This window comes from Scophthalmus maximus, chromosome 5 (genome assembly GCF_022379125.1).
Source record: "Scophthalmus maximus strain ysfricsl-2021 chromosome 5, ASM2237912v1, whole genome shotgun sequence".
NCBI classification, from domain to species: domain Eukaryota; kingdom Metazoa; phylum Chordata; class Actinopteri; order Pleuronectiformes; family Scophthalmidae; genus Scophthalmus; species Scophthalmus maximus.
This window is the reverse complement of record NC_061519.1, coordinates 1,658,667-1,681,179: the sequence shown is the minus strand read 5'-3', so window position 1 is coordinate 1,681,179 and position 22,513 is coordinate 1,658,667. Positions and strand designations below refer to the sequence as shown.

The 22,513-nt window shown below is 44.8% G+C and overlaps 1 protein-coding gene and 1 long non-coding RNA gene across 2 annotated transcripts; one reads left to right on the top strand and one right to left on the bottom strand.

Annotated features, from left to right (window-relative positions):
- Positions 1 to 639: 639 nt before the first annotated feature.
- On the bottom strand, positions 640 to 6,674 carry LOC118310634. Its single transcript, XR_004793821.2, has 2 exons — positions 6,380 to 6,674; positions 640 to 1,199 (listed from the first exon to the last, which is right to left on the bottom strand). It is a non-coding gene; the product is annotated as an uncharacterized LOC118310634 (long non-coding RNA).
- Positions 5,719 to 21,984, top strand: mfsd2ab (major facilitator superfamily domain containing 2ab). Its single transcript, XM_035633730.2, has 14 exons — positions 5,719 to 5,989; positions 8,902 to 9,027; positions 9,638 to 9,762; positions 13,935 to 14,058; positions 14,460 to 14,538; positions 14,661 to 14,827; positions 14,923 to 15,013; positions 16,383 to 16,501; positions 16,729 to 16,812; positions 18,644 to 18,727; positions 18,877 to 18,989; positions 19,089 to 19,232; positions 19,775 to 19,951; positions 20,048 to 21,984. Exons 1-14 carry the CDS (start codon positions 5,900 to 5,902, stop codon positions 20,100 to 20,102), a joined length of 1,578 nt encoding a protein of 525 aa, XP_035489623.1. The 5' UTR covers positions 5,719 to 5,899; the 3' UTR covers positions 20,103 to 21,984.
- Positions 21,985 to 22,513: the final 529 nt, after the last annotated feature.

Below are 22,513 nucleotides of genomic sequence, written 5' to 3'. Positions count from 1 at the left end.
TTATTGCTCTGGAGATTAACTATGATCAGAGACACGTTGCTGAGCCTTGGTAGCCAAGTCAAGGTGGCTCTGGTTCGCAGAAAACATATGGGTCACATTTTATAGCTTTCAGCGGTCCACTTTTTTTTAAGCTAAGGCGAACGTAGCGGACGTTGAAATCTTACAAAATAGGCGGAGGGGTTGAATTATGCATTATTTTTTCTTTTCAGATACTGATCCAAACTGATTAATGACCCAGAAAGGTAAAAGAAAAATGCTTCCCATTAAAAGGACTTCCTTCACTTCACAATATCTGAACTACTGGACGCAAAGAACATGTTTACTCCTCACTTGCCCAGTGAGTCCCCTCATACAGTTGTATGTGTTTGTGGGTGTACCCCTCCTCCGTCCTGACTTTCCATCCCACCTGTAGCTATGTATAACCTCTGCTTGGCTGACACACACAGGCCCAACCTTTCGGACAGCTCCAGCATTCATTGCATTGCAACGCGCGCACACACACACACACACACACACACACACAGACACACACACACACACACACACACACACACACACACACACACACACACACACACACACAGACACACACACACACACAGACACAAACACACAAACAGTGTTTGGCCACAAATACAAACAGTCATGAGGCTTTATGCACACGCACATTACACACAAAAACATTTCGTGTACAGCATATACACAAACAACAAAGACAGTACATCAACTTGTACACAGTAACAGAAGTGACCTCACAAGTGCCAGTGTGATGTACATCGACAAGTGTTTTGACTTTAACAACACAGGTGGAAGTGAAAGCTAAAAGTGCACTCACTCACACACACACACGCACATGCACACATACACACACACACACACACACACACTCACTCGTGCCAAACCACTTAAGCCTGTATTCGTTGTGCCCTTGCACTTTTCCAGTTAATTGTGTCACTGCTTGGCCTCTTTTTCAAACACTAAAGCACCATAGGGCAAATCGAACGGCTGTCAACTGTAAATACATCTTCCAAGTTACATACACAGGGTGTTCACAGCAGTTCCTTTGAGAATACACATTTAAATTCTGCGGCCACTTTTCTCTGTATCCAACAAATGGGTCGGGTAAGGTGATCCATGGGAAAGTATCCTGTTGGATCAGGGTTGTGTCTCTCGGGATGAAGTGGACAGACTATGTCTCCCTGAAAAAAAACGCAAGGGAGTTTGTTTTACAAATCAGTTCGACATAGACACTCTCGGTTTAGATCAACTTGATAAACAGTGCCCAGGCCATCGGTACAATGTGTGTATTTCTTTACAAGCAGATGTTTTTTCCTTGCTTAAATGACAGTTATGCACAATATGAGGCTAAATAGACTGTAGATTGCCAATAAACTGAATATAAAAATAAACTTAGTCACCTGGTTTGAAAAAAAATGTGGCCCTATGATAGGCTGGCGACCTGTCCAGGGTGTACCCCGCCTCTCGCCCAATGTCAGCTGGGATTGGCTCCAGCCCCCCCCCCCCCGCGACCCTTAAATGGATTAAGGGGTAGACGATGAATGAATGAATGAACCTGGTTTGAAAAGTGAAGCTAGTGCAGAAGTGCCTGAAGCCTGTATTCTCTCAAGAGGCCAGCAGAGGGGGACTCCACTGGTTGCAAATAGAAGTCTGTTTCTACAAAAGAAGTCTATGAGGAAATTACTCTACTTCTCACTTGATTGATAACGTCAGTAAACATTTTCCTGAGGAGTTAATGGACTCAAATCTCTAGTTTCAAGTCTTCTTCAATACAGCATGCTATTATTATTATTGTCTCATTTAAAGTAAAATAGCTGATAAAGCACTGTATGCATTGTGACATGGTTGCCGTGTGATTGACAGCTAGAACTGTCCAATAGGTGCATAGTTGCAGATGTAGGTGGACGTGCAGTGGATGAGCTCTCAGTCAGACAGAGCCCACGATCCTCCAATTGTGATTATTTCTGGTTCCAAAAAAAACAAGATGGCGCTGGTTAAAATACTAAACCTGAAGCGTTTAAAAGAGCAGTTCACAAACAATCGGTGACTTCACGGTGGTTGTCACTTGCAAGAACTGTGCAAAAAAAGGGGGTGGGGTGGGTTTTATGCTTTCCGCTTCAGAGCATCGTGGGGCTTGATTTGCTTGATAACGCATGGTTAATTAACTTTTTAAGGTAAGGATGATGGTTAGGGTGACATTGCAGTTAACTTACAGAATAAAAGCAAATTCATGCAAAGCTACAGTGTGTAATATTTAGAAGAGCGTATTCACAGAAACAATATATTGTCCATGGTCGTATGTGTATAATCACCAAAAGAACCAATGTTTTTTCATCAACTTTGAATGAGTTAAATATAGTTACATTAGGTGGACCCGACCCGAAGTCGCCATGTTGGCTGCGTCATGTTGAATACGGTTGCACAAAACGGTCCAGAATACACCGCATTCGTGTGGAAATGTCAGTGCTGCCGGAACCCGGAAATTGAATAAGCGGTGCGCCACCATAAAGTGTCCCCTGTTGGTTGTTCAGTTGGTTGCGGTTTGCAACTTTACCACCAGATGCCGCCAGAAAAGTAAAAAAATTACACACTTTGGCTTTAACGGCCGTGTACATAACTACCACTAGAGGTCTGTAGTCTTTAAAACAACCACATACGTCATTTAAACGCTGCTTCAAAAACATCCTAACTAGTTGGTTTTTTTGGTGGAGAACAGCCTCTTTTTAGCCAATAGAGATGTTTTTTATAATGAACGTGCAAATGTTTAAAATTATTGATATACTTGTCACACCTCATAATTTTTCTTTGCTCTTGGTTTTTTATGCAAATATTGGGAAGAGGTATCAAGGTTTTTTAAAAAAAGCTCTAAACACTTAAATACAACACATTGTGTTTACAGCGTCCATATTTCCCCCCCCACATTCTGACTTCAAAGCACATCAAACAACACACCAAAGTCGGAAGTCAGAACAGTGACTTCACAACTTGGGTATTGAGACGTGTGAATGGAACTATAAGTCTAACTTTTAATAGTAGGAACTAATTTATGATGATGGAAAAAGCTAGCGTAACAGTAGTGTGCGTCTCACAAAATCTACGTAAAGTTAGCTGACATTTGCTAACATTAGCTATAAGCTATTAGAACAATTGAGGCTATGGCTGCCATATGTTTACATATTATGGACCACAGCTGTGCTTCACTTCAACTGTATTTTAACTTTTTCAGTTGTGAAAGAGTGTTACTTCTTTTAAAAGTTACACAGTTGGACTTTGCCTGCTTGAAAATGACGTGATTCTGGAAAAAAAAAGCTGGTGTAACAGTAGCCCAAGGACAAAGGTGTCATGAAGTAACCCTGGGGCGAGGTCAGTTCCACTGCACCATTCAAGTCACCTAACATTAGCCAACTTTCTCCACCGTAAGCCGCTGGTATTATAAGATGAGACCAAGTAAGGCTCTATACCTGAGTGTACAGAATTGAGCAACTGTCTGTTATTGTGGATGAATTCATTTCCTTTTGCAAGAGGAAAAGTATTTTCTTTGGAACTGCCTGAAAGTTCACTCATATTAGTGAGTTGTTTATTTGTACAATTTACGAAAAATGATGTTTCCCCCTTTCTTGATTTAACGTCTTATTCCTTTTTTTTTTTTCCTCTTGTGCAAAATTGGGCCTTTACAGCCAGATGATATTTTTTACTGGCAGTAATATTTCAACATGCACACAGCACTTTGCAACAAGCCGCTTACTCTGCTCCGGAGACTTTACGACAACTTCTTTAATTGCACTGAAATGAGCACAAAGGTGAGCGCAGCTGAGACCGCTGTCATTTGAATTCACCAATACAACTGAAGCCGGGCCATAACATCTAGTCGAATCTGCTGTTTGACACATCGATTTGTGTGTGTGTGTGTGTGTGTGTGTGTGTGTGTGTATGAACAAATAGGTGTGCGTGTCAGATATACAGCTGCATTGTAAGTTAAAGTTTGCGCTAGGGGTGGAGGCAGGTGTGTGCGCTCGTTTCTCTGCGAGTTGCCCTGAAGTATGTGTGGAGAAAAAGACCACGGTGCATGTGTGATCATTAGTGAACTTTGCAAATATCCGTACGTCACAGGCAATCCAAAAGGTTCCTGACGGACGCACAGATGAGCATTCAGACAAGTGGTGGTGTGTGCTTAGTGCATACGTATGTATACTTGAGGCTTCATGGTATGTGTGCTCGGCTAAAATGGGAACATATAGATGCACAGCCTCCTGCCAAAGCAAAAATGCCGCTTTGCAAATAAGGACCTGAGTCAGAGAATCTGAGAAACCCTCAGGTACCAAGTAGGTAACCTCTGGCTAGCCATGTAAGACAAGCTGTTGTTGTACCACACAAGGAATCCTGTGTATGCTTCCATTTAGCAGCCATGACTAAATGTGTATCCTAATCAAAAGAAGTTAAAACAGTCACTTTGAACCGTCTTCGTTCATGGTCAGCGCAGAAGAAGGTGGTCAGACGGCTGCAGGACATACTATGAAGGTTGAAATGCATGACTGACCAGAGATAACAGAGTTACACACACACACACACACACACACACACACACACACACACACACCGTGGAGCGGCTTATTTGCCAAAGTACACAATTTATGCAAAAGATCTTCATATATCTAAATGAGAGATCCAGAATAATGCACAATGATGTGTGTGTAGTGACCTTACACCTCACTTAACAACAATAGGAGATAATAGAGAACAACATTTCTGTGAAGTTTAAATGTTAATGATTTTGGTGAATATTTCAGACAAAAGCTGCAGTTACCAGTGAAACACAGGTAGTATAATTATGATATAAATTCAAATGTATCAATCTATCGATCAAAATCACAAAAATCTGGATTTCCATTGAAACCCTTTCAGACAAACAGAAAAAAATAATAACAATACATAAAAAGTATCACAGGCTGACGAAAATAAAGCAGATGGAATAGACAATACGAGGGAATGTATGATTTTGTTGTTTTTTGTACTTTTCTGGCGGCATCTGGTGGTAAAGTTGCAAACCGCAACCAACTGAGCACCCGGCAGGGGACACTTTATGGTGGCTCACCGCTAATTCCCGCGGCGCTGGAAATTCAACGTGAATGCGACGTATTCTGGACCGTTTTCTGCTACCGCATTTAATGCTGCGTTCCATTGTACCTCGGAACTCGGACCTCGGAAGTCCGAGTGGTGATTTCCTTCCCGACCTCCCGAGTCGCAGTGGAATCGGAACGCAGCACAACACGACGTAGCAAACACGGCGACATAAACGGAGGTCGGGTCCCCCTAATGTTACTATATTTAACTCATTCAAAGTTGACAGGAAAAAAAATTGGTTTTTTATAGCATGTGATTATTCATATATGAACACATAGTTATAGACAATATATCAAATTTTTGTGAATACGTTTTTCTAAATATTACACACTGTAGCTTTAAACCAAATAAAATAATTATCGAAAAAAAAAAGAACGAAGTAATGGCTGCCAGTATAGGAATACAGTAACTGTATGTGGAGGTCGGCGTGTGTAAATCAACTCTCGACGTAGAAGGTGAAACGTGAGGATGACCGACTGTGACCCGCCCTCGGGGCGGGGCGGGGCAAAGATGGGGTGAACGGCACGTTGGAAGGGGGCGGGGCGCTCTCAACATGACTACATGCAGCCTGTGTGCCGGCGCATCCCCTCACGCCTCCAGACACACACAGACGCCGCCACCGCTCGGACGTGATTTTCCTCACACGTTGACTGTGCCGTTTTTGTCATTTGGAGTTTTTTTTCCTTCCTATTCAAAAAAAAAAAGAAAAATTAAGAAGTCTACTTGAACCAAAGAAAGTGCCCATTTTTTCCCCCCTGCTATGGCCAAAGGAGAAGGAGGCGAACAATACACCAACAGCAGTTTGTTAAATAAGCCGGGCAGCGCGGATGGCATCAGGCTCGCCAGGAAGGTGGGTTCCCTCGTTGCTCTCACGTCTGATTGCAGATCACAGGTTTTTTTCTTTAATTGTTGTGATTTAATTTTTTTTGTCGAATGTGGCACTCGTTGTTGGGCGACGAAACAATCGCGTGCTGTGTCGCAGGAATCTGTGACGTGTGGATGTTTGAACGGGTCGGTCACACGCAGCGGTATGACGACATTTCACAGGAGTGCCTTGCTCATTGTCACGTCCCGACACAGGAGTGGCTCCGTCAACCCCCCCCCCCCCAAAAAAAAAAAATACACCATGAACGAACCTAAGGAAATTTAATAATAACATTAATTTCTGCCAATAAATCAACCGCTTTCACCCTCCTGTCACGAGACGGTTCAGGCTGGCGTTTGTCATTTTTGCACCAACCTGTCTCTGGAATGAAACTGGAGATGTGGTTGTGCCACAGACCCCTCGACCCGCGGCCAGGGGCGGCCACGCTGCATCCTCCATCCTCGCGGTCAATACGACAATGCTGCGTTCACGTGCTTGCTCTCAAAAGCCTGCTCCTGCCACCCGGGCGGGGGGGACTAGCTATAAACTGTAAATATATATTGTCTGCTTCCGAAATAACGAAATAATGTTACGGTGAAAAACAGCAAGCTGTCGCCGACGAGTTTCCTCATGTGACTCCCAAGAGTCGTGCGAGCTGTTCGAGGAAATCGCTGCTTATTTTTTGTTTCTGTTTGGAACAATCGAGTGCATTTATGAGTCAGTTCCCGTGTTGTTCCCACATTTCCCACAGCATGTGAATGCAGCAGGAAGCAACGACGGAAGGCGACGTGTCAGACAATAACGAGGGGAGCAGGCAGAGCATCGTTGCTGAGTGAGAGCCTCTTCCAACATCTGTCCTCTCCCAGTGTCAACCACTCAGAAGTGTTTGACCACGTCTGACTGCAGTTGGACTCCAAAATTTATTTACAAAATGTTTAATATTTGTAAAAAAACAACAACAACCCACCCACCCATAACAGGGACGTGCCTCTGACCGGTTTACGGTGATGGGGTATTATTGCTCGGGGACTGTTTCATTGTTTCACGTCGGGCTTACAAAGCAACGCAGCTCATCCTCAGTAAACACACGGAATGAGAGGCACCCAGTCTTGTTCTTTTCAGAAGACATCAACATACACACAACTCCTCCTGGCGTAATGAGAATTCATGTTGCAAAGTGAGGGGATCGCTTCATGTTGCCACGTGGACAGATAGTGACATTAGAACAGATACATCCCTGTGATGGGTGCATGAGAAAAAAGTCTGTGCTGTGCAGACTCACTGCAGTGTATATTTAAAATGAGGGCGTTTATAATCTTTGTATACGTAGAACACGTTTAGGAGAATTCTACATAGTGAGAAAGAGTTGGTCTCCTGATGTTCACTGCCAGCCACAAATCATTTGGTCATTACCCTACTTACCCCACAGCTCTCAGCTGTACTGCTAAGTTTGAGGGCGAATGTGGAAACGTCACATGGTGCGGTCACGTTTGATCCATGAGACCCTGCGATCACCGCCGCCAGGACGTGACCTAAATCCCACCCCCCCCCCCAACCAAAAGCTCAAGTTCTGCGAGGCCGACTATTGTGCATGATCACTACAGATTTTAATAATTGCTTCTGTGTGTTGGAGGGTTCTGGTGTCACATTTCAGCCAAGGGGGGGGGGGGGGGGGGGGGGGGGGGGGGGGGGGGGGGGGGGGGGGGGGGGGGGGGGGGGGGGGGGGGGGGGGGGTGTTGTCACCTTAAACAAAGGTTGGGTGTAACGACAAGACAGGCCGGTTTATTCAGCCGAGGTCACAGGCGATGCTGTGTGTGGTGGTCTGATCGGAGACGGGTTAGGGTCCCGGTTTCTTCGTCGTGTGTAATCTGCAGAAAAACACTGAAATGTGCCTGCAGTTCAAGGTCTTTTTTCCCTCAGGCGGACCCTGTTTAGAAACAGTTCTGTCTGGGGCTATTAACGGCAGCGGTCAACATCTTTGACCACTTTAAAAGAGGGCAGGTTAGGCAGAACCAAACACAACGTCTTGATTGGTCGGGAAGGAGGGTGTGTTTCCACCCTTCTGGGCAACAGCGGCCAGAGCAGTGGTCAGACTGGCAGCAATCCATTTGAGTTTGAAGTCAAGTCCAGGCCAGTGAGTGGCACCGTGGTGTTGCCATGCCTCGGCACTATTCGCCAATGATTTGTGTCGCTATCAAAAGACCTGTTCAGAGTTAGACGGAATTCTTACATCTACGCAAAAGAAGATGGGGAAGGATGAGCTCTTGTTAGAAAAACCAAGTGATTCTTGTTTCCCAGTGGCGGCCCCCCAGACTCCTGCCAACTCTGCTGCGTCACGGTTAGCTTCTTGTCAGCTGCACTTTCTGGCTCGTAAGACTGATTTAAGAATTTAGGCCACATTCTTTGCGAGGCATTAACACGTGGTATCGTCTCAATCGGACTAGTCAGAAATAAGTAAAGATCAAAAGGCAGTACTAGATGATAGGAACTGAGAAAATTGCATATTTATAAAAAAAAGGGGTGGGGGGAGGGTTTTGGTGCTATAAAGCATGTTGGTTTATTGCAAATTAAACTCCTATTTCTGAGTTTGCAAATGTAACCCCTCCTATCATTATGTGGGCTATAGCCTGCCAAGGCCTGAATAAGGTTTTTGCGCGGCTGCCAATAACTTCAGGACACTTTCTCCCCAAAGTTTTTTTTTTAAACCCATAATATGCCTTAAAGTGAGTGTTTGTTTGTAAGATGTTCTCTTTATAGCAGACGGACATATCTCGCATCTGCCCGTGTGTCAAGCATCCGTATCCGGACTCCACTTTTAGGGTTCAATGTACGATCAATTCCCACGATTAATTTGGTGTTTTCTGTTCTGTGTCTGTTTTTTTTATTCTTCTCCCCAGCATGAGAGTAGGAACAGGCTGTCGGTCTGCAACAAGCTGTGCTATGCAGTCGGCGGAGCCCCCTACCAGATCACTGGGTGTGCCCTGGGCTTCTTTCTGCAGATTTATCTCCTGGACGTTGCTCAGGTGAGTCGCTCGAGCTCATTTGAAAACCGTCCGGACATTTAGTGTCACATTTATAACAATGTCTTGAATAAAGCCGACCCCGCTGTCATTCAAGGACGGCCGTACTTTAAGGTACTTTGGCAGTTTGTGAGGTGGCATTTACAGGCCTGAGGGTATGGGGCTGTACCCTCAAAGCAACCTCTTTCACAAGGGTTGCATTCGGGACATTGTGACCGCCAAAGCTCACAACAAAGGGTCTGACTGTAACGGGACAAAGTGAAGAGGTGGTTCAAGGTTTCTCTCTTCGTTTCCATCATTTACTCTGTGATTGGGCTCCGCTGTACAAAAAGGCTTAGCGGGGTTTGTTTCTGAAAAAATGCAGAGGAGGAGTGAGGAGCGGCCCGCTTTAATTGGATCTGACACTAATCTGAGTGTTAAGGCCAAAATAATGTGTAAGTCAACAGACTCCCAGGGTTTAGCTTTGTCCGGCCACCGTGATAGTTGATTAAGAGTCTACTGCGCGACACAGCATGGTGCAGATTGTACAGTTCAGGAGCGCAGCATTCGTGCTGCCTTAGACTTAGACCCACTGGCACAGTTTCACTAATATTTGTGTCCGTTACTTTCACAGCTCGATCCCTTCTACGCCTCCATCATCTTGTTCGTGGGCCGAGCATGGGACGCGGTGACCGACCCCACGGTGGGATTCCTGGTCTCCCGAAGCCCCTGGACACGTTTTGGACGCATGCTGCCCTGGTAGGCCTACCCAGCAGTTTGATAATGTGACTTGATTCGTAGATCTGCGTATTAGAGCTTTTTTTAAAGCAGATCTGTCATTTCTTCTGCAGCGCTCTCTCTTTTTCACCCACATGAGTCATTGAAGTTTACATGGCGCTGCTGTCATCTTTACTGAGTCAGAGCTCGAGGTGGTAGTTTTCCGGACATATACTGTACATGTGTCAGTGTTTGGGGTAGCCCGGACTCACCAGCGTCATGTCCCAGGAGGAGTTAATGTAGTTCATGCTATTGCAAATGCTGCAGTACCGCTTCCTCGTGGCACTAACCGGGTACGTGTTCCTTCAAGCTCCTTCTCCCCTCTCCCTTCCTCAGACACACATACACACACACAGCCGATGCATGCTGACACTAAAATAATTAACTGAAAAGGGACTCTAGTTGAAATGGTCCAGGCTTGATCACTTCAGCCGAAAGGGCAAAGCCTTTTTTTTATGATTAAACAAATATAAGATGTCCCTGTAGCTAGTGGGGCCTTTCCCACAGTGAGGCCTTTGGCATGGCTTTGACAAATATAACTACTGCCTGCTACTGAGTGGGCTTCTTACAGGAAGCACACAACCCATATTTCAGAAGGAATTCCTCTGTGGGACTCTTGACACTGGAATCTGTGTATGTGTGATTAAAGAGAGCTCATTTTTAAAGTTGTCTCATTAACCCCTTGAGATAATCTTTTGATTCAGACTTTAAAAAAGAAAGAAACACGGCAACTATCTTGGTGTTATTTTTTGGCCTCTCACTGTGAAGCCTCCATAATAATCTCTGTCGTAGTGTGTGGCAGTCAGGCTCTGCGGGTGTGACACCCATGATGCTTCAGGCCCCTTTTCCACGGAAAGGTTACTGACCCTTTTCTTTATAGCCGCCGTATCCCCTCCCCCACATCTCAGCCTCTGAATCTCCGAGCAACCTACATGGCTGTTATTTCAGTTAAGGGACTGGGACTGGGACTTTTGTCCTCGGCTCCTTCCCTGTAGAATATTGCAGCCCCTTCCTGGTGCTCTCTGTCCGTGTCCGACCGGGTATAATTCACATGATTATAAGAGATAAGCCCGGTGTCGGGTGTCGGTGTGAGCAGCTGGTTGAAGTGGTCGCCAGTGTCTTGTCAGCACTGTGGATGTTGTAGAGCTGCTGTTCCTTCAGTCATAGGTGGGCACATTGAAGAACAAGAAAGGAGACTTTGACAGGGAAAGGGACATGTCTGAGAGGGTCATGGCAGCTTTATGATGTGAACCACGGATGCTTGATTGAAAATATAATCTCCCTAATTGCCTTTGAAACCATGCGCACTCTGAGGAGCACAGTTGGGAGATGAACGCAGCCACAAACATCCCTGGTGGTTCCCACCTCAGTTTCCGGTGTTAATATTCCCTCGTGGGTGCATCCAGTGAGAACACCTGCAGAATTAATTTTAGTGCGCAAAGGAGTTCTCATCCAGCTCAGCTGTTGGTTAGCAGTCCCTGCTAATGGCCTTCTTTGGTAATGAAAATGAGGCTATGGCAGTTAAAGATTTGCAAAATATATTGAAATGGCTCCTAGTTATGGAATTTGCGGAACAATCAGGAATTTAGATCATTAAAAGCAACTCTGTCTCATAACAACCACTGTGTATTTACATTAATAAAGATTTATATGTGTTAGCAGGGGGATTATGTGTAACTGAAAAAGCTGAAATCGAAAAAATATCCTCTGTTTTTTCTTATTGCATAATCAAATGTCTAATATTTTGAAATTATACATTGTTGCAGAGCCTGTGTTTATACAGAATTTTTTCCGATGCATCAAGCCTCATCAGATTTATGTTTTGTTGTGTCATAATTTCACCCAGATCAGAAAAGGTCACAAGGTTGCAAGATTAGTCAGAAATGGGGTGTGGTTGTGGTTGTGGTTGTGGCGGGGGTGTAGGGGGAGGAGACGGTCGAGAAATGACTGGCATGTTTGGTCACATCACGCTCAGTTCAGCCTTGATGATGCCAGCGGATGAGAAGAGGAGCAGGTCCATTTCAAAATCTCTGTGTTGTGGAAGTGGGGGAGGGGAGAACGAGTCAAGGCAGCTTCTCATTGGTCCAGCCCACAACACACCACCGGCCTCGGCCAATAGAGTCGGCTCAGAAGGGCCTGTTAGGATTTTTTTTTTTTAAGAGTGGCTGTGGAATTCGTGGGGTTACTACAGTTCAAGGTGTGGGAGCGAGCAGAATGAGTGTCACTGTCGCTGCAGAGCCGCAGGAGCGGTCGCAAGTGACAGACAGCTGGTTTTTTTCCACCTTCACCGGAACATGCATCTACGTTCATTTATTTCAACACTGAAAGTTTAGTGTCATTGTCAATATGTGTCAATATAAGAGTTTAAAATTGACTCTACTTTGTTGAAGGTTTAGATGTCATCTATTAATGTTTAGATGTCATCCATTTCATTTCAGGGAGGCTTTTTTCCCCACATACATTTTCACATTTACCTATTTCTCAGATTTCACAAGTTTCCGTTGAGCAATGACACCTTGGTGTCAAGGCCTCTAAACCAGAAACGGTGCGCAAATTTCTTCTTTTTATTACAGCCGTTCACATGCGCAACCTCATGAGGGCTGTCATAAGAATGAATTCAGCTTTCACACTTGACACCCCAAAGTCTTGCTAACACCCCCCCCCCCCCCCCCCCCCCCCCCCCCCCCCCCCCCGAGTCAGCACGGCTATTTCAGAGGACATTTAAACCCGATTCCAGGATGTGCAACAGGACAGTACATTTATAGCCAGCCGCCTGTGTCACTGCAGCCCTGCAAGCACAGCGTCTTAGCATAGCGCTGCAAACCGTTTCAAGAACAGCGTGCGCTGAAAAAGATGTTATTTGACATCCGCCATTTTGTCCTTGCTTCTGACACCCGTCTCATTCATGTTTCAGGACGCGAGAAAAAGCGAAAATTCACTGATTCAAGTGAAGGGCCCGAACGAGGCACAAACGAGCGTTGAAAAATGCAATCCCAAGTGTGCTGTCTTCACCAGATAGAACATCTGCTTTAACTTGCACACCACTCCCTGCACACACCTAGATCCACTTTCCCCAAGTGTACAGTTAATTACATCACATGCCCGAGAGAACTCGTTGAACACCGCTCCTCCTGTAACTCCTGTCCTCACACAGCTCATGCTGCTCCTCAAACTTTGGCCGAATAATAGCCGCGGTCATGGCAAGAAGCTGCGTCACTGCATTTTCTAACGGCAATGACCTGCATGCTGTTGCTGGCCGTCAGTTGCGATATGACCCTTGATTTCATATCCTGTCTGATGAAGACGAATCATCCGATGAATAGATAACAATGCCTGCAGAGAATAGATGGACAAACCAGATGCCCTGGGCTGCTTCCTGTTCCACAAGCCCGGCTCTTTTTCCTTTTTCCTTTTTCCCTATCACATCAGAGGGGTGGTCGCACGCACATTCTCATACCTAATTGGAGAGCGTCGACGGGACCATAGAAGGAAGGCGAACGGAGGTCAGGAAGTGACCATGGAAAGAAAATCCACTCACGCAATTATTTATTTCTCCTAAAATGACTTCATGGTGAATTGACACAATGTTGGATGTGCAAGGAAACGGGGGAGGCAGACTACAGGATGGCACGGGTGTGTTGACTAAAGTAAAGCACATTTTCGGTCATATGAGCATTTTGAAGCCTTTGTCGACTCGCACACGTCAGAGACCGTCATTTATGCAACAGAAACTGTTTTTTTGTGGCAAATTTGGTTTTGTTTATTTAGTCCACCTCAAAGCACGTCCCATGGAACGATCAAACAGAGAAAACCGTACACATCATTGGACAGCAACCTCTCTCCTGATTAGCAGCAATCCTCAACATTACATCTTCTCATATCCCTCAGATCCAGCCTCCTCATAAGCTCGCCCTGTTTCATGTTATGTGAACACCAGGAACATAAGTGAGAAAACTAAAGTGAGCTCCGCTGATGAAAAGTTGGCACAGACTGAATGAAAGAAAAATTAAATGGCCACAGTTTCTTATGTAATGCATGGGCCCCTCTTTCACGTTTGTTTACTGAGTAAAAGTGTGTCACGCTCGAGTAGGATCACGTTTTCATCCACTGAGCTTATCGTTGTTGTCTCCTTTCTCTGCCCCGTCCATGTGCAGGATCCTTCTCTCGACCCCTCTGGCTGTGCTTTCCTATTTCCTCATATGGTATGTTCCCCCCTTTGAGGACGGCAAAGTCATCTGGTACCTTGTCTTCTACTGCCTCTTCCAGACCCTTCAAACTGTGAGTACCACACTCAAACGTGCACTCGCGTCGGTGCACACACTCGCAGCAAATGTCCACCTGTTTCACATGTGCACTAGAAGGAAAGGTGGAAATGTTTGATTTCCCAATTTGATTCTTTCTTTACCATCCACATCATTTTGCACCTTCAGTGACTTCTGACTATAAAAAGTCCTGACAAGTTCTTTTTCTTCTTTATTTGATCATCTCATGGTGAAGCAAACTCACTTAAATATACACAACATTTTGTCAGGAAATCCTTTCATTTCAATTCCCCGAAATGCAGAACGATTACTTTAACTAGTTTTGACTTCTCTACATGACTAGAAGTGAACCAAAGAGCTGCATTGATTTTTCTCTCTGTTTTTTTTCTCTCTCTCTCTCTCTCTCTCTGCCGTCAGTGCTTCCATGTGCCATACTCAGCCCTCACCATGTTCATCAGCTCGGAGCAGAAGGAGAGGGATTCGGCCACTGCGTACAGTGAGTGTCACAGTCACATTGTAAAACTATTACTTATCTAAATGAATCTCCTCACAAAAAAACACATTTGAGTGTGTCGCCTCCTCAGTGACCAAGTGTCTGCCATGTTTCTTCCCACTCAGGGATGACGGTGGAGGTCCTTGGCACTGTGGTCGGCACGGCCATCCAGGGGCAGATCGTCGGCATGGCCAACGCGCCATGCGTCCCCGGACCCGCCGAAATCTTGGCAAACCTGAACAACACCGTTGGACTCAATGACACGGGGCCTGTCATTTCCCTGGATGACACGGTAAACAGGCGAACAACAAACACATGAAAAACATGAAAAACAAAATGATGTTTCCCTAACTGTCGCCCTTTTCTTTTCTTATTCTTCCCGTGCAGAAAACGGCCTACATGATCGCCTCCGGTATCATCTGCTTGATCTATGTCCTCTGTGCTGTGGTTCTTTTCTTCGGTGTGAGAGAGCAAAAAGGTAGAGCATTGATGTCCTAATCAAACTGCCGTCATCCTTCAGTTTAGATGCATGTACGGCTGCAGCTATCGATTATTTAAGTAATGGAGTATTCTACCGATTATTCCATGTATTAATCGAGTAATCGAACAAGAAATACTTGAGCTTTATTGAGAGTGTTGAGTGTCGATCTTTTATCCTGCCCGTCGTCCGGACCTTAGCTGGTGAGCGGGGAGATAGTTTCTCCAGGGCTGAAGCAGTCTGCTCTGGGACCAACCCCTTATTTTCCCTCCAACAGCGCGATGAACAGACACACGGAGACTTATTATTGGATCTGCTGCTAGCATGCACACCTGACTTCTAGCTGCTCCGCTCCTTTTTCTCTCTCTCTCTCATGTCATTCTCTCGCTCCACGCCGCACATATTATCTGTGAAAAAACTTAACCCTTTACAGTGCCGGGTACCCAACTCTCTTTACCGAGTTTTCGTTTTTTTTATCAGCTTAAAAATTATCCCAAACTTCGGACACTTTCTGTCGTTTTCTTCCACCTGTTTCACTGTTTTCACTCTCTTCATCCATGTTGCAATCCACGCCAGCTCGCAATTTCTTCATTGCATGTGTCCACAGCAGAAGCCCGCGGGGCAACGGTAATAATCATCCGTGCGGAAACACATTGAGCGGTACAACGTTAGTTGCATTGATAAAAACGAAGATTCGATGCAAAGCATTTTTTCAATTACTCACGGAATCGTTTCAGCCCTAGATGCATGTACGATCACTTTCATGACTCCCTTGTTTCAGTTTTAAATCAAAGCAAAAAAAAAATTGTGGAAGAAGAACTAAATAAGTTAACCAAATGAGGTAATTGTAACAGATGATGTTCCTACATTTTAATTTCCTATAGCAGGTCATTATAGTCAGTTCGGTCCTGAAAATCTGACAGTCATTCGAGTCATTGATTGGATGCAGATTAACATGCATCTTTCATGTGACAGAGTTGTTATTGACGCGTGTGCTGTTGTCCAATAGGAATGCACGGTTATAGCTGTATGGTGTGCTGCGTGGGCTGACGGGCTACGTGAAAGCACTTGGCCTCTGGTTAAAAGCCTCGTGACCAGCAATGTCATACAGACACATTTGTCCAAAAATGACATTAAATTACACTCATTTAGCTGAGGCTTTTGTCCAAAGCGACTTACAATAAGTGCATTCAACCGTGACGATATTACCCTAAAAAAAATTGCAAGAATCATGCGAAGTACAAAAGCATTCATCAGACAGGCAAAACGGTTTTGGGTGCTCCACTTGTTGAGAGGTTCATATTTGATGTTTGCTGGATGCCATTTTGCACCTTTTTAATAACTCTTTTCCCATTTTTCCTCCTTTCAGAGTCTTGTCGTCCCAGGTCAGAGCCCATGTCTTTCTTCCAGGGAATTAAGCTTGTGATGGGGCACGGACCCTACGCCAAACTTGTCATGGGCTTCCTCTTCACCTCACTGGCTTTCATGGTGCGTATGGACACACTCACAACTTTCTTATGGATTTCATTTCAATCACGTTTTTTGCCTCCCCCGACTCTGAGTCTACCCAATGTTTTTTTTCTTCCTTTTTAAAAAAAAATCTTTCTATGTTGCTTATCTTTTTGTTTTTCTTCACGTTAAATGTTGTGAGTCTCCAGCCTGACGTGTGTGTGTTTAGGTAGTAAAATCTGACTGTGTGTGTTTCTTCCCATTAGCTCCTGGAGGGAAACTTCGCTCTCTTCTGCAGTTCCACACTGGGCTTCAGGAACGACTTCCAGAATATTCTGCTGGTCATCATGGTGAGTGCACGCACGCGGCATTTTCAGACGCGCAGAGCTAGGTTTCAGTGTTCCCATAGAAATGGCCGCCTTTTCCCTCATCATCTGAAACCTAATTGCAGCCCATTTTGTGTGGAATACGTTAAGCCGTCAGCTTAAGTGCCGAGTGCAGACAAAAGCTTTGCCTCCCAGGATGCGTGCATAAATTGTCTCCGGTCACAAAGCCACTCTGGACTCGGTGAGACAGCGGAGTCTCCTGGTGGCCTATTTCCATGATGTGTGTCCACCCTGACGGCTCCGCCTGAATGGCATCCCGTTCCCACAGACGGTGAAGGGGCCACATTTGCTTTCTCCTTTCATGTCAGTGTCTCCCTGTCAACATAAACATGCATCCAACAAGTAATTCCACACACATCAAGGAATGACTCCGTCGTCCCTGACAGGTTTTACGCCCAGTTAATCCAAGGATGTGCCGACTGTAGCACGAACAGCTTGATTGTACGGGGTGAAAAAGTACAGGTTAAAGAGGCTGAAAAGATTACACGCTTTGATCCTTTACTTTATGGAAAGGATTATGGAGCCAAGGCAGTGACTTTAACAAAAAAGTACATTTATTTAGTGGAATTCCTTTTTCAAAGCTTCGACACTGAGCTTCCAGAGAAACTGCCCCTGCTGATGTTACTCTTAATCGGCACTAAGAGATCCTAATCCTCACCTTCAGTTATTTGACGAGACGGCAGACTAATCTGAGAAGCTCGGCTCTCATTAGATCAAAGGTACCTTACACAAAACCCAACCAATGGGCGTTATATAAGGGGGACGGTAAAGGTCAGATGTAGCAACACGTTGTGTGAGAGCAGCGGGGAAGTTCATTAAAAAAAGGCAGCAAACAAAAAGAGCCTTGTGTTCTTTTTTTGCTAACGTGAGGCACGTTGCAGAAAGCGTGTCGTGTCGTTTTCGAGAGCTGCGCGGTGTTTGTGTCAGAGGAGTGGCCATGTGGTGCTCCTCTGCTTCGTTTGGCAGGAACACAATGAGGTCAGTTGTGTACAGTTCGCCCTATGAGGTCCATTTGTATAATGAAGACACATTAACAGATGATGATGGTTGACTCATGAGGGAAAAGGCTGATGAGGTGGTTTCAGTTCAGACTCTAGTTCCAGTGCACACAATGTTGGAAAAAATCTCTCGCATGCAAATAAGAAGGAAATTAAATTATCTTGTTTACCCGGGGTAAGAAACCACAGAATTGACGGATGACTGTGCAGCGAGAGTTGGAAGCGATGCGTGGGCAGCTCGTCTCACTTGAATCCAGTAGAAAAGGTTTCACAAAGGCTTTGTGCTGTTGTCTTTCCCTCAGTCAAACACTGCGGGGTCAGCGTGAGCCCTCTGCCTCCCTGTGGATTGGTTAGGCTGACCCCTGTGTGAAGGGTTTTTTTGCATCACATTGGGCTTGACGTTTGCTTTGGGAAGGAGGCGTAGAGGCCGTATAATCTTCCGTCATGTTGTGTTTGGCAGGTACACGAGAGGTCAAAGGTGCTTCTGCACCGCAGCGCTGAAGCGGAAGCCAAAAGCATTTTGCGAATGCACCGAATGTCTGGGTTCTTTACTGTTGATGCAGCGTGACGTGTGTGTGTGTGTGTGTGTGTGTGTGTGTGTGTGTGTGTGTGTGTGTGTGTGTGTGTGTGTGTGTGTGTGTGTGTGTGTGTGTGTGTGTGTGTGTGTGTGTGTGTGTGTGTGTGTGTGTGTGTGTGTGTGTGTGTGTGTGTGTGTGTGTGTGTGTGTGTGTGTGTAAAACAAAACAAAACAGCTGGTTAACCAGAATTTGAATGTTGTTTTTCTTCTGCCCCCGCAGCTTTCCGCTAGTCTGACCATCCCCTTCTGGCAGTGGTTTCTCACTCGCTTTGGGAAAAAGACGGCGATTTTCGTTGGCACCTTGGTAAGACCCACAATCCCATCTGCACACCACTTCTAAGTCATATGAAGCCTGTAAGACTGACAGGAGTTGAGTGTTATCCTAGGTGTCTAGGCCATTAAGAGACCCGTTTTAGGAAATGAATTGGTCTCACATGATTCTCTTCTTTCCAGTCTGTGGTTCCCTTCATGATCCTGGTGGTGTGTCTGAAGAGTAACCTGATCGTCACCTACGTTGTCTCCTTCGCCGCTGGGGTCGGAGTGGCCGCAGCCTTTCTGCTGCCCTGGTAAGACCCCCTGCTCTCCTTGGGTTAGCCTTCACATGCAGCGTCGTCTATGTGTGTGGACGTGAAAAGCAATGCTGACTCTTGACTTTGTCCTCTCAGGTCCATGCTGCCTGATGTTGTGGACGATTTCCAAGTGCAGAACCCCAACTCCACCGGCCACGAAGCTCTCTTTTATTCCTTCTACGTTTTCTTCACCAAGTTTGCCTCTGGAGTCTCCCTGGGCATCTCCACTCTCAGTTTAGAGTAGGTACTCGCATGGACACACACACACACACACACACACACACACACACACACACACACACACACACACACACACACACACACACACACACACACACACACACACACACACACACACACACACACACACACACACACACACACACACACACACACACACACACACACACACACACACACACACACACACACACACACACACACACACACACAGAGAGAGAGAGAGCTAGGGCTTTATCCGATACACTGGGACACAAACGAGGAAAGTCAAAATAAGGCTAAGCCAAATATCCCAGCTCTCCAATCCCTCTTCAATGCAAGGAATTCCTTTTACTTTCCATTTGATTAAGTTCATTAAGGCTGTTGTGTGTGTGTGTACGCATCACATGACTGACTTTACAGCAGTGTTGACCTTTTGTTCTGTGACTTTGTGGGAAATTTACCTTCAGCTCAGGATCTTGCCTGTACCTAACAATGAATGTAATCAATTTCACAAGGATACTTGTGTATTCAGCTTCATAACTGTTTTTTTCTTTCTTTAGTTTTGCAGGCTACATCAGCAGAGGCTGCTCGCAACCAGAGGAAGTGCATTTAACCCTGAAGCTGCTGGTTTCCGCAGCCCCCGTAGGCCTCATCATCATCGGCCTGGTCATATTGTACTTTTATCCGATCGATGAGGAGAGGAGGCAGGGCAACCGCAAACTGCTGCAGGAACAGAGGTAAGGCTGTGGATTTGAAATCCTGTCCTCCACTCTCTCTCCGTTTGTGCGTCTGAGAAGCAAAACCTCCAACTGAAGACACTTGTTCTCTTACAGGGACAACGAGACCGATTCGGAGACAGAATCAACAGAGCTGGCCAACATCGCCTAGGACATTTTATATGACCCGTGGACCAATCGGGTGATCGACTGGCATTTTTGCACTGGGCAGGACCAACGGACCTGTGGGCCCGTCGCATCACACAGACTCTGCTTTGCTCAATCGCCGCTGCTCTTCCACGTATCAAGACTTGTGTTTTTTGAAAGAATCACTTCAGCTACACTGTGGCCTTCCTAAAAAAACACATGGGGGACATCTCAAAAGCCTTAAGTTTTGTATAAAATGCAACTTTTGAGCACAGTGGAAAAATCTATCTTTTTTTAAAGGTTTGTCTCGATTTAAGTTAAAACTGCACAAAACCACGAAATGCGGTAGGATCTTGTTTTGTCTGTGTTGACATTATTGGTGCTATTCGCTGGAACTGAACACTTTCCATCCTCTTTCATACGACCAAATGGCCTTGGGCACTGAGCTACAAATAAACGTTTATAGTTCAGAGGAAGGAAACTTGAACAGTGATGACGCCCTAATATCAGCCGTCTTGGGGTTAAAAATTCAAAACGGATGCTTGTGTTAGTCCCTCGTTCCCGAGTCATTGACTTGACCATTTGTGTATTCTGAACATTTTTGAATGTGTTTTGTAAATGTAGTTTCTCAACATAGTTTACTGAAACCCGTCAGCCTGTTTCACTCTCATTCCCGTCCCACTTTATTTTTTCCATTGTCTTTGTTTTCTTCTTAAAGAAGCAGAAATAATGTAATGTTGGAACCAGTGGCCAAACGGTAACAGCTTTTGTCTGAAAGGCTCATTGTAGTTCCCCGCCATAATAATGAAACCACTACATTAGCAAAAGCAGTTAGTTTGCACACACATAACTGCAATACTAACCCAGCAATTACATTATTTACCTTTTATTTATAGGACAGCTACTGAAGACTAGAAAAGCTTCTTTTCTCTTTTTCGTTTCCTTAATACTGAGCAAAACGGTGACTACTGCCGGTAATAATTTAGCAACCCTTTATTTAAATATTTATGAGTTTCGATTTTAATGTTTTTGAAAGCAAGTTTGCTGGAAAAAGTCATGCTTCTTGCGGTATTTAAATCTACTTAAAGCCTGTCAGGGTTCTCCCCCCCCCCCCAAACTGAATAAAACAATGAGGAAGATGAGGTTGGAGTCAATTTTTAAAAACCATTCACGCGCCTTTTTAATGCACATTGCCATAGCTACTGTCTTTGCTCCATATGCATTCAAAAAGGGAAGCATATATTTGTGGGGGGAAAAAAAAGTTCCCGATTGGAAGGTGTGGAAGTGAACTTTTTTTTCTTTTGGAATGTTTGTTTTTCTTTGTAAATATTGTATATGTGTTTGGGGCAACTACTGGGATGTTTTGTGATCATCACAATCCCTGTAATTGATATGATTTACATATTTATATCTATTGTTATGGAAATGTGTACACAGTCTCATAAGACTTCGACCTGTTGTTACTGACAACCGAATAACTGATGTGAAAACTTTGTTCACTTTATTCTTTTTTTTTTCCTGCCTTAATTTTCTTTCTCACCAGAGGTTTCTTATATCCTCATGAATGGATACTTTCGTGCCAACTGGGTGCCATTTCCACCCACAAACTGTGTTTTAACTGTACATCCTGTAAACCTTTTTTCTTTTTGTCTATGTTCTCTCTTTTACTTCTGTCATGACTGTTGAGGCTGTGGCCAAATGTGAGCTTTAATCTGGCGGACAGAGGAGGAAGCCTTGTGAATGTGCCTCTTGGGCATATGTAGATATTGTATGTAAACCTGTAAATATCTTTGATATTTGTGGCTGCAAGTGAAATGAACGTTGTACATTGTACCGAAGTTATTTAAGGAAAAGCTGTTGAGACTCTAAAAGATGGTTAATAAATACTAATTGATGTGTACTGTGAACGAGTTGTCAGCATGTCTTTACTTGCATAACCTGCATGGCACAAGAACAAAAATTAGATTTTTTATGTCTGCACTCTTGGATCACTCCTGCGCCGTGTGGGAAATTGTACAAAAATCATTGAATACCAACGAGAAACTGAATTCTTCTGACTGTGATTCTTCTCACGCACCCTGTTGACTATCTGCTGTTGCTCAGCAGATAGTCGTTTGTCTACCAACCCAAAGGTTGACGGTTCAATCCTTGACAGTGTCCTTGGGCAAGACACTTAACCCTAAATTGCTTCTGATGGCTCTTCCGACAGTGTATGAATGTGACAGAAAAATGTGCGGTAAATAGCAGCACTGTGTAAATGGGACTTTCCTGTAAAGCGCTTTGAGTAGGCTATATGACTAGAAAAGCGCTATATAAATACAGTCCATTTACCCTGTCATCAGGACATCAAGAAGTTCCTGGTGCAGGTTGTGTGAGCCGGGACGAAAGATAATAATGAACTGCTTTAAAATATGGGCTAAAATAACTTTAAGGAAT